This window comes from Hyaena hyaena, unplaced genomic scaffold (genome assembly GCF_003009895.1).
Source record: "Hyaena hyaena isolate Hyena2069 unplaced genomic scaffold, ASM300989v1 scaffold_756, whole genome shotgun sequence".
In the NCBI taxonomy this organism is placed as follows: Eukaryota; Metazoa; Chordata; class Mammalia; order Carnivora; family Hyaenidae; genus Hyaena; species Hyaena hyaena.
Genome location: NW_024081384.1, coordinates 632,380 through 647,894, shown reverse-complemented (window position 1 = coordinate 647,894; position 15,515 = coordinate 632,380). Strand labels below are relative to the sequence as shown.

Here is a 15,515-nt window from a genome sequence, read left to right as displayed (position 1 = left end):
TTACATATGACATAATACTATATATAAAAACTCTGAAGCTTCCACCAAAAGCCTTTTAGAACTATTAAACAAATTCAGTAAAGTTGCAAGATACAAAATTAATACATATACATTTGTGGCATTTCTATATACTAATAATAAATTATCAGAAAGAAACACTAAGAAATAAACCCCATTTATAATTACATCAAAAGATGGGTGCCTGAGAGGCTCAGTCAGTCAAGCATCTGACTCTTGATTTCAGCTCAGGTCATGATCCCAGGGAAATCAAGCCCCACATGGGGCTTGGGAGCCTGCTTACAATTCTCTCTCTCTCCCTCCCTCAGTCCCTCTCCCCTGCTCATGCTCGTTTGCTCACTCTCTCTCTCTCTCTCTCAAAAAAATTACGTCAAAAAGAATAAAATACCCAGTAATAAATTTAACCAAGGAGTTAAAGATCTATAAACTGACCTATAAGAATTAAAGAAGGCATAAATAAGTGGAAAAATAATCTGTGCTCATGGATTAGAATTAAAAGTGTTAAACTATCCATACTACCTAAGCAATCTATAGATTCAATTCAATCTCTATCAAAATTTCAGTGGCATTTTCACAGAACTAGAAAAAAATATTCTAAACTTTGAGTAGAACCACAAAAGATCCCAAGTAACAAAAGCAATCTTGAGAAAGAAGCTGGTGGCATCAGCAAAACCAAAGCTGGTGGTATCATACTCCCTGGCTTCAAAGCTCACTACAAAGCTATAATCAAAATAATATGGTACTGGCATAAAAATGGACAAACAAATCAATGGAAATGAATTGGGAGCTCAGAAATAAACCCACACATATATGGATAATTAATGTATGACAAAGGAGCCAGAACACACAATGGAGAAGGGACAGTCTCTTCCACAAATGATGGAAGGAAAACTGGACAGCCACATGCAAAAGAATGAAGCTACACCACTATCTTGCACTATGCATAAAAATTAACTACTAGTACATTAAAGACTTTAATAGAAGACCTGAAACCGTAACATTCCTAGAAGAAAATATAGTCAGTGAGCTCCCTGACATTGGTCTTAGCAATGTTTGTGAATCTGACTCCAAAGTCAAGGAAAACAAAAGAAATGAAAATAAACAATGGGCATACATCAAACTAAAAAGCTTCTGCACAGAAAAGGAAACCATCATAAAAATGAAAAGACAACCTAATGAATTAGAGAAGATATTTGCCATTCATATATCCAATAATAGGTTAATATCCGGGGGCGCTTGGGTGGCTCAGTCGGTTAAGTGTCCGGCTTCAGCTCAGGTTATGATCTCACGGTTGGTGGGTTCGAGCCCTGCATCGACCTCTGTGCTGACTGCCAGCTCAGAGCCTGGAGCCTGTTTCAGTCTGTGACTCCCTCTCTCTGACCCTCCCCTGCTCATGCTGTCTCTATCTCTCTCTCAAAAATAAAATATTTTTAAAAATATTTTAAAAATAGGTTAATATCCAAAATATATACAGAATTTATAGAACTCAATAAAAATAAAACAACCTGATTTTTTAAATGGACAGAGTATCTAATTAGACACTTTCCAAAGAAGATATACAGACAGCCAAAAGGCACATGAAACGATGTTTATATGTCACTAAATATTCTAAATATTAGGGTAGTGCAAATCAAAACCACAATGAGACATCATCTCATACTTGTTAGAATGACTATTGTCAAAAGGACAAAAAATAAGTGCTGCAGAGATTGTAGAGGAAAAAGAATGCTCATATACTGTTGGTCAGAATGTAAACTGGTGCAGCTACTATGGAAAAATAGTAGAGATTACTCAGAAAATTTAGATCTACCATATGAACCAGCTATACCACTTCTGGGTATTTATTCAAAGAATATGAAAACACTAACTCAAAAAGATGTATGTACCACTATGTGTACTACAGCACTATTTTCAATAGACTAATATATGGAAGCAGCCTAAGTATCCACGGATACTTTATCCAATGGATAAAAATGATGTGATATATATAAACAAGAGAAAACTACTCAGCCATAAAGAAAAATGAAATCTTGCCATTTGCAACAACATATATGGACTACAAGGCTATTATGCTAACTAAAATAAGTCAGAGACAAATACTGTATGACTTTACTGATATGTGGAATCTAAAAAAAAAAAAAAAAAAAAGTAAAACAAACAAAACAGTTCAAACCCAAACTTGCAGATACAGAGAACAGATTGGTGGTTAACAAAGGGTAAGTGGGGGGAGAGTGAAATGCATAAAGATGTTCAGTTGTACAGTGATAAACAATAACCAGACTTTTGGTGGTAATCACTTTGTCATATATACAAATGTCAAATTACAATGTTGTGTGCCTGAAACATATATAATGTTATATTCTAATTTTACCTTAATAAAAATAGAAAGCCAAAAAACCTCTGGAATGCTGATAACATTTTTTAAAAAGACATAAGCTACCAAGAGACAAGGAGAGAGAAGAATATATTGCAAGTCCTAGATATATTTCTTTTTATTATTATTGAGAAAAAGACAGCATGTGCAAGCTTGGGAGAGGGACAGAGGAAGAGGGAAAGGGGAAGAGAGAATGGGAAAGGGAGAAGGGGGGGGAGACAGAGAGGGAGGGAGGGAGGAAGAGAGAGAGATAGAGAGAGAGAGAGAATCCCAAGCAGGCCCCATGCCCAAATCAAGGATGTTCACCCTAACCACTTGTATAGGCAGCACTACACTGAGCTAGAAAGTACAATTGGGCAACAAATGTGAATAAAATGATCCATATTAGAATAAAAGATATAAAATTTGTTTATGTACTGAAAAATGATTGTCTATGAAGAAAATCCTAGTTACACTGTAAAAAAACAAGAAGTGAAAGATTTTACAAGTTTTCAAACTACAATTTCAATGAATAAAATATCTATTATATTTCTATAATTAACATTAATAACTATAAATGAAACCAAAACACCATCTAAAACAGCACCAAAAATTAAGAGTTAGGAGTAAATACCAAAAAATATATGCAAAAACTGGTGACCAGAAACTATATAACACTGCTGAAATCAATTAAATGGGACTTCATAGATAACAAGATAAACTTTTTTAATTGCTCACTCTTCATAAGGATGGAATAGATTCATCATGTAAGAATTATGTTACAGCTGTGGTAATACTCATACCAATATTTGATGTCCCAGGTTTTCTGAATCCAAAATATCAAAGATAGAAGCAAAAGGCTATGCCATGATTAGTGAGAAGTCCTTATATTACTTATGAGATCTTCCTGTAAATCACTAGCTGTCTGCACACTCTCTTCATTGCTGCCTTCATCTCTTTATTCCTCAATGTGTAGATGACTGGATTCAGAAAAGGGGTGATAACTGCATCAAAAATAGCAAGAAATTTATCCATTTGGGAATTGGGATGTGGCCATGTATAGACAAACATGGTTGGACCGAAGAACAAAAGGACCACAGTGATGTGAGCTGACAGGGTGGAAACAGCTTTGGATGAACCACCTGAGGAATGTTTCCAAACAGTAAACAGGATGAAGACGTAGGAGATAAGGAGTATGAAGAAGGAACCAACACAGATAAACCCACTGTTAATAGTGACCATGAACTGCAATTTGTAGGTATCTGTACAGGCCAGCCTGAGGAGCCGAGGAAGGTCACAGTAAAAACTGTCCAATACATTAGGACCACAGAAGGGTAAGTTAACAATAAATGCTAGTTGGAACAGTGAGTGACTGACACCAAGGGCCCAGGCAGCAGCCAGAAACAAAACGCACATTCGTGGGCTCATGATAGTCAAGTAGTGGAGAGGCTTACAAATGGCAACATATCTGTCAAAGGCCATGGCGATGAGCAGCACCATCTCCACACCACCAATGACGTGGATGAAGAAGATCTGGGCAATGCAGCCTCCAAAGGAGATGACTTTGTGCTTTCTGAAAAGGTCATAAATCATCTTGGGTGAGGTGGCAGAGCAGGCTCCCAAGTCAATGAAAGAGAGACTGGCCAGTAGGTAGTACATGGGGGAATGTAAGTGAGGATCAAAGGTCACAGAAAACACAATGAGGGTGTTTCCGGTCATGCTTGCCACATAGAGCACAGAGGAGAACACCAGGAGGAGAACCTGCATCTCCCATGAATGAGTGAGTCCCAGAAACACAAACTCAGACACAACCGAGTGATTCCCTCCATCCATTCATCCAGCCAACTGGGCTGCCACTGAAATGTTAAGAACTAAGAAAATGAGAAGGAAAATGTGATTATGGAGATGATAATGTCATAGAATTATCAATGTTTCAATATTCTTATGAATGAAAAGTATAGTTACCTACTTCTTCAAATATAAAAAAGGAAACAAAAATCAACACACTATTATCGCAGGTGTGAAGTGAGACAATTTAAACCTATCACCAATACTCTGACTGTAACATTCTTTTCTCAAATTAAGAAATTAGCCATGAACATGCACACATGAGTATTCATGACATTCATCATCTGTTTAAATCACTTCTGAGGGGTACCTGAGTGGCTCAGTCCATTGAACATCCAACTTAAGCTCCAGTCATGAATTTATGGTTTGTGAATTTGAGCCCCACCTCAGGCCCTGTGCTGACAACTCAGAGCCTAGAGCCTCCTACTGATTCTGTGTCTCCCTCTTTGCCCCTACAACCTCCCTCTTTCTTGCTCTCTTTCTCTCTCTCCCTCAGAAATAAATAAAAAACATTAAAACTTTTTAATTTCAATCACTTCTGATATTGGCTATTCCTCATTTCTAACATATTCCATCTTCTGTTATATATGTCCTCATGATCCACTCCTCTTCCTAGTTTGCACCCACAATTTTCAGACAAAAAGTAGGAGTGAGAGGAAAGCATGATTAACAAATTGTCACCTTGAGTGAAAGAGTGACTGATATGTGAGTTGAGACTAAATTAAGATAGGCTGTAGACTGAGATTGAATCAATCTCAACAAATCTCAAGGTATGTGAAATTGGATAGCCTACTGGTAAAACACTTGTGATGTGGACTCTAAAATGAAATAGAGCAGGTGTTCTCTATCACATTTTATTATGTACACTATCCAAGGTGCCTCTAGTTCCCATGCAATTTTTCATAACTACAAAGCCCAAAACTGGCCTCAACATTCAATAAGAATGTCATGTCACCCAGAGATGCAAGGCTTTCTCCAAACCTAATAAACGCGTATCTGAAAGATTTCACCAGTCTCTGTTAAGGTGTATGCCTAAAGTGGCCACCGAGGGTATAACATATTTTTGCAAACAGCTTTTCTCTGTCCATCTGTATGAAGGTATTAAGGAGCCCCACTTGGAATAGTTGGGATAGTACATTTTAATTCATCAGTGTCTCATCCTACCTTTGGTGTCAACCTTCATGTCCACTGACATCCCCACACCCTTTAAAGTGCTTAATACCACCTACAGGGTAACCTATTGTTGTGTGGTATTATCCTGCCTACTTTGAAATCTATTCAGGTATTTTATCTTCAAGGAAATTTGTATTTTCTGCTTTTGACTTATGATTATAAAGTAACAACATCAAACATTACTAAATCACATTTTAAGGAAGACAGATGAGCTTTCTTCTTGATTGTAAACCATAAAATACAAAATGTGACACTGGAGATTCAATCCTTCAATATGTATAATCCTTTTATGTGAAGTGGAAGGTGAGCAGAGAACAGTGTTATGTATGTCTCTGTGTCCAGATACCTACCTCGATCATATCCTGTAATAGAGAGTAATCTCTAAAAACAGTACTAATAAGGTTGATTATTTTGGGAATTGATGAGGTACAGTAGAAAGGTATAATGACATCCTTCATTTTTACACCTACAATTCCAGATTTTCTCACACAAAGGAGCATCTAACTGATGCCCTCAGTCATCCCAGACTGCAAAATGCATGGAGACTGTCACTGTGTCTTGCCCTCCATTCTGGGTCTCCACCACTAGCATGAATCTCTCTCTCTATTCTCATCCACATGTAGTGATTATACTGTTACCTCTTAAACTAACAGTCCACAGTCTCAAGGTGCACACTTTCTATTACCAGAAACCTGGGGCCTAGAGTAGGGTGCATTTAGGCTGCTCATCTGGGCAAGAAAAGACAGCTTCAGCTTGGAAAAAGGACTGACAGGATGGATATGCAGGGGGAAGTAATTAAGGCACTGGAGAGGGAGTCAGGAAACTCAGTAATTATTGCAAAAGTCCTAAGGTTGTGATGAGGAAAAGCACACGTTGCCAGCATAATGAGATGAAAATTCTCATGGAACTATAGACAGTCCATTTTGTCCAATTGGTCATCATTCAGATGAAAAACATGAGACCCAGCAAAGCAAACTTAGTTTCCAAGATTCACATGAGTGGCAGTCTGGGGACTAAAACTTACGTCTCTTGATGCTTTATTCCAAAAAGAAAACTCCTAGAAAAAACAATCAAGTAAGAGAAATCAAAACTCAAAACAGTGATTTACTTTCTTGGTTAAAACCAAAGCTAACTAGGGATATTCATACATAATGTCCATTATTCTGTAGCCAACCAACAATAATTAAATACTACATAGAATATGTACAAATTAAAGATTTGACGAGTACAACAGTAAATGATATCTGGGAAAGTGATTATTCACTGCTATTATAATATATACTGATCCTTTGTATTTTGGTGGTTATGTAACTAGTTACTACAATGGTTAAAAAAAAAAGTGTGTCTAGGAATTGCATCCTTTGGCCTTTCTCTATATCCAGTGTGGGGCTCAAACGCATGACCCTGAGATCAAGAATCACATATTCTACCAACCGAGCCAGACGGGCACTCAATCTTTCTAAATTTATTATCCTCAAAGGTCAGTTAAAATCCCAAATACTTCCTCTGGCTTTTGTCAACAACTTTGCTTGATACTGATTTATTCTTTTGCTAATTCCTGGAAGTCAAAGAAAATAGTTGAAAAAAACATGAATTGTACACATACAAATACACATCTGATGTATTATACATGTCAAGTGTATACTAAGATAAATAGTGGTCAGTTGGGGCATGGGAGGGGAAATGTGCTATAGACATTCAAAGGTAGATGGTAACTAGTATTCACCAAGAGCAGATGGATAGCAGATAGCTACCCTAACAACACAGATATTAATCTAGTCCTTTGGGAATTATAATTAAATAAAAAGAGATATACACTATGTGGAAAATACCTTGAATTATATAATAATAATAAGGTAACTTTTAATAGTAACTATAATTATACATATATGTATAGCCCATATTATGAGAAGTTAGATTAATAACCCCAGGCTGTGGTAAGGCAATGCCTTTAGGTCAATGATCTATAATATTTTTTATGCTCTCATTTCTTGGTCATCTTTTCCAATTGTTTTAACAGACACAACGGGAAATTTTTTATTTAAAAACTTACAGTAGCCATGACTAATAGTCTCCCCCATGAGAAGGCCCTTAAGGCTTTATAGCATATTTCTTGGTAGGGATCAGATAGCATTTAATCTTCAAGCCTATACTCAGCACTTGGTTTATTTTCCCAAAGTCTATGGAATAATCTGAGCTGCAGAAAAAAACAAAGCAGAGAGAAAAGAGAAAGAATGAAGATTTAAAATGTGGAGGGAAATGGGGAAAGGGGGAAATTAGGAAAGATATCTATGATAAAGAGAAAAAAGAGAAAAAGCTAAACAATTTACAGATGGTAAATTGTGGTATTAAATGTGGCAGCCAAGGTTACTGAGAAGCCAGGTAAATTAAAGAGAACATCAATCTCTCACCTTCAATTCACTGATTCAGGGTTGCTCCTGACTTTGACATTGGGTTGCATTTAAGGAAGACAGATGCTTCTATTACCTGCCCTGTCAGCCCCACAGAGTTTCTGTGAAAATCACACATGATAATAAATGGACAGACTGCCTTTTATAATGTATAGTAACATATACAAGGAATTCACTGTAAAATATTTAACTGGTTTTATTTTTTTATGATTTGAGAAGTCTAGTCAGATACTAAGCAGGAGAAAGAGGCATACAGAACAACAGAAAACAGGCATGTGAAAGTCTCCTCACTGTGTGTTTTCTGTGTGGGCTACTATCCCAGGAGGGTTATCTGTCCAGTCAGATAACTGTGCTGCTGAGAGCCACAGTAATTTCCAAAGGTGATGTTCTTCAACATGGTGGACTTATTGCACAGCTATAGACTCACAGTCAAAAGTCCAGAAATCATTTCCAAATTTTCATCTATATATTCTTCAATCCTAAAAACACAAAAAATCATGGATTGCCTTTCACACATCATAGTAGAATGATTAGCAGCTTGGGCTTGGATGGCAGGCACCACCATTCACTTGCTATGTGAGCATGGCAAAGTTACTTGACCTCTCTGAGCTTCAGTATTCTCATTACTAATGTGGAGATAATAATACCTCTTTGCAGGGTGTTGTGAGAAGTAAATGATATATATAAACTTACCTAAACTCAGTGCCTACCACACAGTAAGGCACAATAAATGTTATCTATTATATCCCGAAGACTATCTACATGAGTAACTTTTTAAGTACAGAAAATTATTCCTCAAATTCTGAGACTTCCGTTTTCTAAAGCACTAAAACTAGACCTGGTTTTAGGTAAAGCTTTCATATCCACACTTGCATTCAATCACTTAAGCATATGTCCCAAGTAACAATTTTGCTCCTTAGTGGAAATACTAATCAAAGACTGTCTATGAGATGTAAGAAGCAGCTTTATACTCTGACTAGACTGTGCCCCTTTCACATCTGATGTTCCCATAATCCAAAGCCATAAAATTCAATTTAAAAATATGTTTTTCTGACCACGACAGATAACACTAGACATTTACCTTGTCCTTAGTGGTAAGAGGGAGAAGGGAATAGAGAAAGGGCCAAGGCAGGAGCTTTAGAAATTTTTGAGTTCTGTGCCCATTCAGACTCAAATATGTGCCGATCTGCCAGGAAAACAGATATTGCTTTCAAACTGCCTTTATCATAAGGCATACAAAATTCTTTCATTTTTACCTCCACTTTAATTGTGTGAGTGGAGAAAGCTGAGGTACTACAGGCACATTATAGTCACATTCAAAACCAAAGTCTTAGGTATGTTGTATTCCCCATTCTTCTCATTTATTCATTTCGTTAAAATGGATTTGCTTACTATGTGCCAGACCTCAAGAGGGACCAAAGTTGTACAAAGTCAATCCTTATCTAACTTGTATATAAATATATTTCAGGCAGTGTATGATGCATGTCATAGAAGTGAAACTGACCCTCTAATATATGAGGAGAGGGGGAAAAGATAACTATCATGATGAGAAAAGGCAGCATGGCAGACGTGGCATTTGTGTATAGCATTAAGAATTGGTAAATATTACAATACACAAAGTCCAAAAAAGTCATTTCAAGCAGAGGGTAAAATATGAAAAACAGGTAAGTTTGGTGCTCACTGGGTTAATGGTGAAGCATGCAGATTATCTACAGAATAGAGGAATATTCTATTCATTCTACCTACAGAATTGAAGAATAAAAAAATAAGATGAGACGAATAGTAGAGATTAGTTTGTGCCTCACATTAAGAACTAATATAGATATTCAAGAATGATTAAATAAATGCATGGAGCCAATGAAGAAGAGAGTGTGAGAAATTGGTGATAAGGCCAATAATTAGGAAAGATGCTCCACTTGTAAGTGTAATGGGTCATTTGGAGGAAAGAAACAATGGAGATAGGAAGTCCTCTAAAAAGAATGCTGAAATAAGTAAGATCTTGGGGGCTATACAGATGTGCTAAAACTGTAAGGTTTTAGCTTTAAGATTGTCAAAGCAATAACAAAAATACTAAGAAATATACAAAAAATTGGTGGCCAATTATATTTGGAGTGAACATGAAGAATGACATCAAAGATGACACCAAGGTTTGAGCATTAATAGATAGGACAATGGCAGATTCATTTTTAAAAATGAGAAAATTGGACACAGAATTTTTGAGGATGGAGAAAAATAGATGATTGCATTTATATTAAACAGTCAGATTTGAGATATCAAGTGAAATATGAGTCAGAATCTATGGAAAGAAATATAGGTTCAAAACAGTAATATATATGAGTAATAACTGACTGTACAAGAGCGAATAAGGTCCCTGGGGGGAAGAGATTGGAGGGTTGGAAAAAAAGAAAAACAAAGACGCAACTATATAGAAAGTCATAGTGATAATGTGAAAGGAGACAAAGGAGCCAACAAACTAGACAAAACAATCACAGAGGTCAGAGGACAATCAGTGGTGAGCCAGAGAAGCCAAAATTGAAGAGTGAGTCAAAATGAAGGATGCAAACACAAGAAAGAGAAGGAGTAGAGAAATTTTATGACAATGAAGGAAATGTCTTCATAGAGTAAAAATGTATATAAGAAAATTGAGATATCAATTTACATTAATCTTCTGCTTCATAAATGGGCAGTTTGGTGTATCATAGGCACATGGCGTAAATGTCAAATGGGTTCATTCATGAATAAATATAATGAGTGAAAAAGAATTGCCAAAGAATGGATGAATGAATGTCTCCATTTGGGGCTGGATGACAAGGTTTTCAGAGAACCTGCATGTCACTCTGTTGTGACACACACACTCAATATTTAGGAGCTTGAAATCAATCAAAGGGCTGAAACCTTTGCATGAGGGAGGAGCAGTGGAATGGCAGGTGCAGCAGAAGCTTACAAAGGGATGCAGTTTCTAGCCACTGAATAGATGGACCAGATGGCTAAGCTGACCATAAATCACAGGCCATAAAGGAAGTCACAGAGACTGAAAAAATAAAAACAACACAAAATTAAAAAAACACAAACTCGAAAAGTTGGGAAACTTGAAAAGGAAGATGGATAGTCATATGATAAACTCTGAGTCTTCTGTGATATTCTTGTACAGCTTTATTCTTATTCTTTGAGGTCTATGTGTATATTTTCCCCTATTCATACCCTCAGTTGCTCATATACAGCGACTCTCCCTCATGGGCCTGGTTCCTGCTCTATCTTCCTTCTCTAGGATGCCAGCAACAATTGCCCCCTAGAAGGCTGACATCACTGGTGAGTTGAGGAAAACAATTTTTACATTCCTAGAACATAGAAACCTTAGCTTGCTGATTTACTCACTATAGATTTTCCTTCCGTCCCTCCCACTTACCTGCTTTGCCAAAAAAATTGAGAGAATAGCATCATTCAAGATTCAGAGAGATTATAGTTCTTCCAAAATCAAAGGGATCCTATACAGGACCATTAAAGACACTCACAAATCACTATATAAAACAGTCAGAGTGGCAGCTAATTATACCCCCAGGAGGCAGTGACCAAGTGATGCTGCAGAGATCTGGGATTGCCAAACTGAAATTACTTGGCCTGGGGAATTATTGCCCATGGTTGTTTTGGTTTTCCCATGTAGCCAAGCAGAAAAGCTAACAGTGTTAATAGGGAAAAAATGAGAGGCATTTCGTTTTCTAACAAACAGGTCTTTTCCATTTTTTACAGTGGCTTTAAACCTTTATCTTATGATGCCTAGAGGTGAATTCCAAAGCAACATTAAAAACCTGTCCTTTACAACTTTTAATCGTTTAATCATTTCTATGTTGATTACCATCATAATATTCAACTTAAACACAGAATATATCAGAAGGTATGAAGCATAATACATAGAGATAAAATCATTTTATACTGCATGATAAAAGTAGAGAGAATATATAAGGAAATGAGATTTAAACAGATTTCAAACACTTTTATGCATATGCTATTGAATCCTCACAACCACACTGTGAAGCAGGTGTTGCCCCATAATCTCAAATTATTTTTCATCTAAAATTATACAGATATTAAAAGTCTGGTGTATCTATGAAGTTAGGACTGTCCCAAAATTTTCTTCTCTTTCTCCTACAGCTAACTTCCTTAAATTATAGAAAAGTCAGTATTACCCAAAATATTCAAGAAGCACACATGATCTTGAATCCAAATTCTAAATACGACAGCAAAAATCAAACCACATTAACCTCAATTATGTAAATAAATGCAGACTTCAAGACTAAGAGTACAAACTTGAGATGCTTCTTCTCTCCTCTTCCTTTACACCACAAAAAATCATAAACATAAACTCCATCCTTAGGCTAGGAAATATATCTACAACTCCAAACCAAGATACATGAATTTAAAAAAAAAAAGCCTATGTGCAATAAAAACTGAAACAACACAAGAGATAATACCAAAATAAAAGTCATGTCTCCTAAAATCTTAAGCTAGTCACTAAGCTCAGTAATCTCAAAAAGAGGTGGACACGCTTCAAAAAAACCCAATGATCTTTCCTTTGAACAGAAGCATGGGAGTGTGTGAACCTTCACTCCACAGAGTAAGGAACATAAAGGGAAAGAAAGACACAGATACACCACCTTCGGCATAAGTAATCCATTTCTGGTGGAATGAAAGAAGAATCAAGGCAAGAGAAAGGGGTGTGGGGGAAACAGCCAAACACTTGACTATTGTCATTATGAAATGAAAAGGATAAATAGTAAGACACATGACCAAAATTCACAAACATGGCTGCTCTGTGCCTGTAAGTAGTTAACCCAGGAATCCAGGAGAAAGTAGTCTCAACAGATGAGAGGAGATTTGGAGACAACATTCCAAACTCAGATGTCTTCTATCATATCCATTAAAACTCTTAATTCCTCCTCCACAGTATTTCACATTTCTAGTAGATTCAATTAGTATATAAGACTTATAATTGTGGTGCCTGACTGACTCAGTCTTGCAGAGCATGTGACTCTTAATCTCAGGGTTGTAGGTTTGAGCCCCACGTTGGGTGTAGAGATTACTTACAAATCTTTTAAAAAGTAGTAATATTATATATTGTAATAATTTTAGTATAAAATAAAGCAGGTGATGACTTATATGAAAACACTTTAGGGTCTCCTGGGTGGCTCAGTCAGTTAAGCATCCAACTCTTTATTTTGGCTCAGGTCATGATCTTGCAGTTTATGAGTTTGAGCCTTGTATTAGGCTCCAAATGTAGATCCTGCATGGAATTCTCTCTCTCTTTTTCTCCCCAAATACATAAACTTAAAAAAAAAAAAACTTCAAGAAGAAAAAAGGAAAATGGCATAAAGTATATACAATATATATAATAGAAGGTTATATGCCTTGAAGTAGTAAAAGTTATGAGCAAATTTTTCTATGCATTTGTAAAGACATAACTTCTTTCTAAAATGGCAGAAAATATATATGGGTATGCAAAGAAATAAATGACATAAAATATGAGTGGTAAGAAAACAAACTGGAAAAATTCAAGAAGTACTAGCATACCTCATTTTGCTGCACTTCACTTTAGTGCATTTTGCAGATATTGCATTTTTATAATTTGAAGTTTTATGGAAACTCTGAAGTAAGTCTATCAGTGCCATTTTCCCAACACGTTTGCTTACTTCATGTCTCTGTGTCACATTTGGTATGCTCAAAATATTTGAAACTTTTTCATTATGATTATATTTATTAGAGAGATCTGTGCAGTAATGATGGAAAACAGTATGGAGGTTTCTCCAAAAGTTAAAAATAGAACTACCCTATGACCCAGTAATTACAGTACTATTTATCCAAAGAACACAAAAATACTGATTCAAAGGGGACACCCCCCCCCCAATGTTTTTGTCAGGGCTATCAACAATAGCCAAACTATGGAAAGAACCTAAATGTGTATCAACTGATGAATGGACAAAGAAACCATGGTTTATATATACACTGGAATACTACCTAGCAATGAGAAAGAATGAAATCCTGCCATTTGCAACCACGTGGATAGAACTAGAGCGTATTACACTAAATTAAATAAGTCAAAGAAAGACAAATACCATATGATTTCACTCATATGTGCAATTTAAGAAACAAGATGAACATAGGGGAAGAGAAGGAAAAATAAGATAGAGAGGGAGGCAAACCATAAGAGACCCTTTAGTACAGAGAACGAACGGACAGTTGCAATAGGGGAGGTCAATTGGGGGATGGGCTAAATGGGTGATGGACGTTAAGGAGGGCACTTGTTGAGATGAGCACTTTGTGTCACATGTAAATGATGAATCACTAAATTCCATTCCTAAAACCAATACTATACTATATGTTAACTAACTTGAATTTTTACAAAATTTTGGAAGAAAAAAAGAAAAAATAAAGATTAAAATAAGATCTAAGAAATAAGAATTAGTGTTCCTTAGTGTTCACTATAATTGGTAAAGAAAAAATTCAAAACAAAACTTCTCTGAAATGAAAGAATCATTGAACCTGGGCCAGGGCAAGATGGCGGAGAAGTAGGGAACTCCATACATTGCACTCGCCCCCATATCTCACACAGAGAAGGCCTGAAGCCATGGGAACACTTACAAAATCCAGGCATTTGGGAGGAAAGGAGACAGAGTTTTTTTCTGCTGAGAAAACCTTCTAGCCTGAGTGCGAACTGGGGAAGATAAAATCTGGCCGGGACCAGAGACACAGAGGGAAAGGGGCAATCCCCCTCTGCGGGGACTTTAGAGGGGAAAGAGAGTGGCCGAAACTGTTCAAGACACTGTCCCAGTCGCTGGGGAACAGAAAAACTTCCGTTCGGGACACAGAGGGACCCGGTTTCCTGCTCTCCAGCTGACCATAGGCGGGACGCATTCGTCCCAGGTGACCCCCCAGGGAAACTGCTCCCCACGTGCCAGCTCGACCTGAAGGGGGACGTGCTGCAGCCACGCCTTTGTGCTTCTGGCTTGGCTGGATCCCTAGAGGGGAGGTGAAGGGCTTAAAACTGGGAGATTTGCCCGTGATTTCATGTTTCGGGCGATGAGACACAGAGGGACCCAGTTTCCTGCTCTCCAGCTGACCCTGGGCAGGACGAACTAGTCCCAGGCAACCCCCGGATGAAACTGCCCCTCATTCGCCAACCTGAACTGGAGGAGACTGGAGCAGTGGCTTCTGGCTCAATCCCCAGTAAGAAGGCAAGAGGCTTGGGATTGCCCTGAGGGGATCGCCTGTGAGTTTGTGTTTCTGGCAATTTCAGTGGGGCGCGCAGACGGGGATCTGGGGTATAGAGCACAGCCCACCTTGGCTGCACCCCTGGCACAAGTAGTTTACACACCCAAAAAAGTGAGTTGCAGCGCTTGGTTCAAGAAGGGACTGGAGCGCCACCAGTCTTCTCCCCACAACCGCCAAGAAAGGACTCCTGCAAAACGCATTGGATCAAACCACGCCCATCACTGCTAGAGAGCTGCCCTCTTCCTCTTTTTTTTTTTTTGTTTTCTTTTTTACCAGAGCTGGGGCAAGACCAACATGGATGCACTGTCCTGATTAATTCTCGTCACTGGCTTGCTTAAATAGTCACATTTAATCCATTCTCTAGATGTAAATTCTCCACCTACCTACCTTTTCATCCCTTTCTTTCTGGGGTAATTAGACTCATAGCTTCTCTGGATAACACCATTCTC

At 37.5% G+C, this 15,515-nt stretch overlaps 1 protein-coding gene across 1 annotated transcript; it reads right to left on the bottom strand.

Annotated features, from left to right (window-relative positions):
* Positions 1-3,265: 3,265 nt before the first annotated feature.
* Positions 3,266-4,204, bottom strand: LOC120221092 (olfactory receptor 4F3/4F16/4F29). Its single transcript, XM_039218349.1, has one exon. The coding sequence runs from the start codon at positions 4,202-4,204 to the stop codon at positions 3,266-3,268; it is 939 nt and encodes a 312-aa protein (XP_039074280.1).
* Between the last annotated feature and the right edge of the window lie 11,311 nt (positions 4,205-15,515).

What these genes read in the sequence shown, in the direction of transcription:
- LOC120221092 (XM_039218349.1), bottom strand. Translation starts at nt 4,204, where the DNA reads ATGGATGGAGGGAATCACTCGGTTGTGTCTGAGTTTGTGTTTCTGGGA.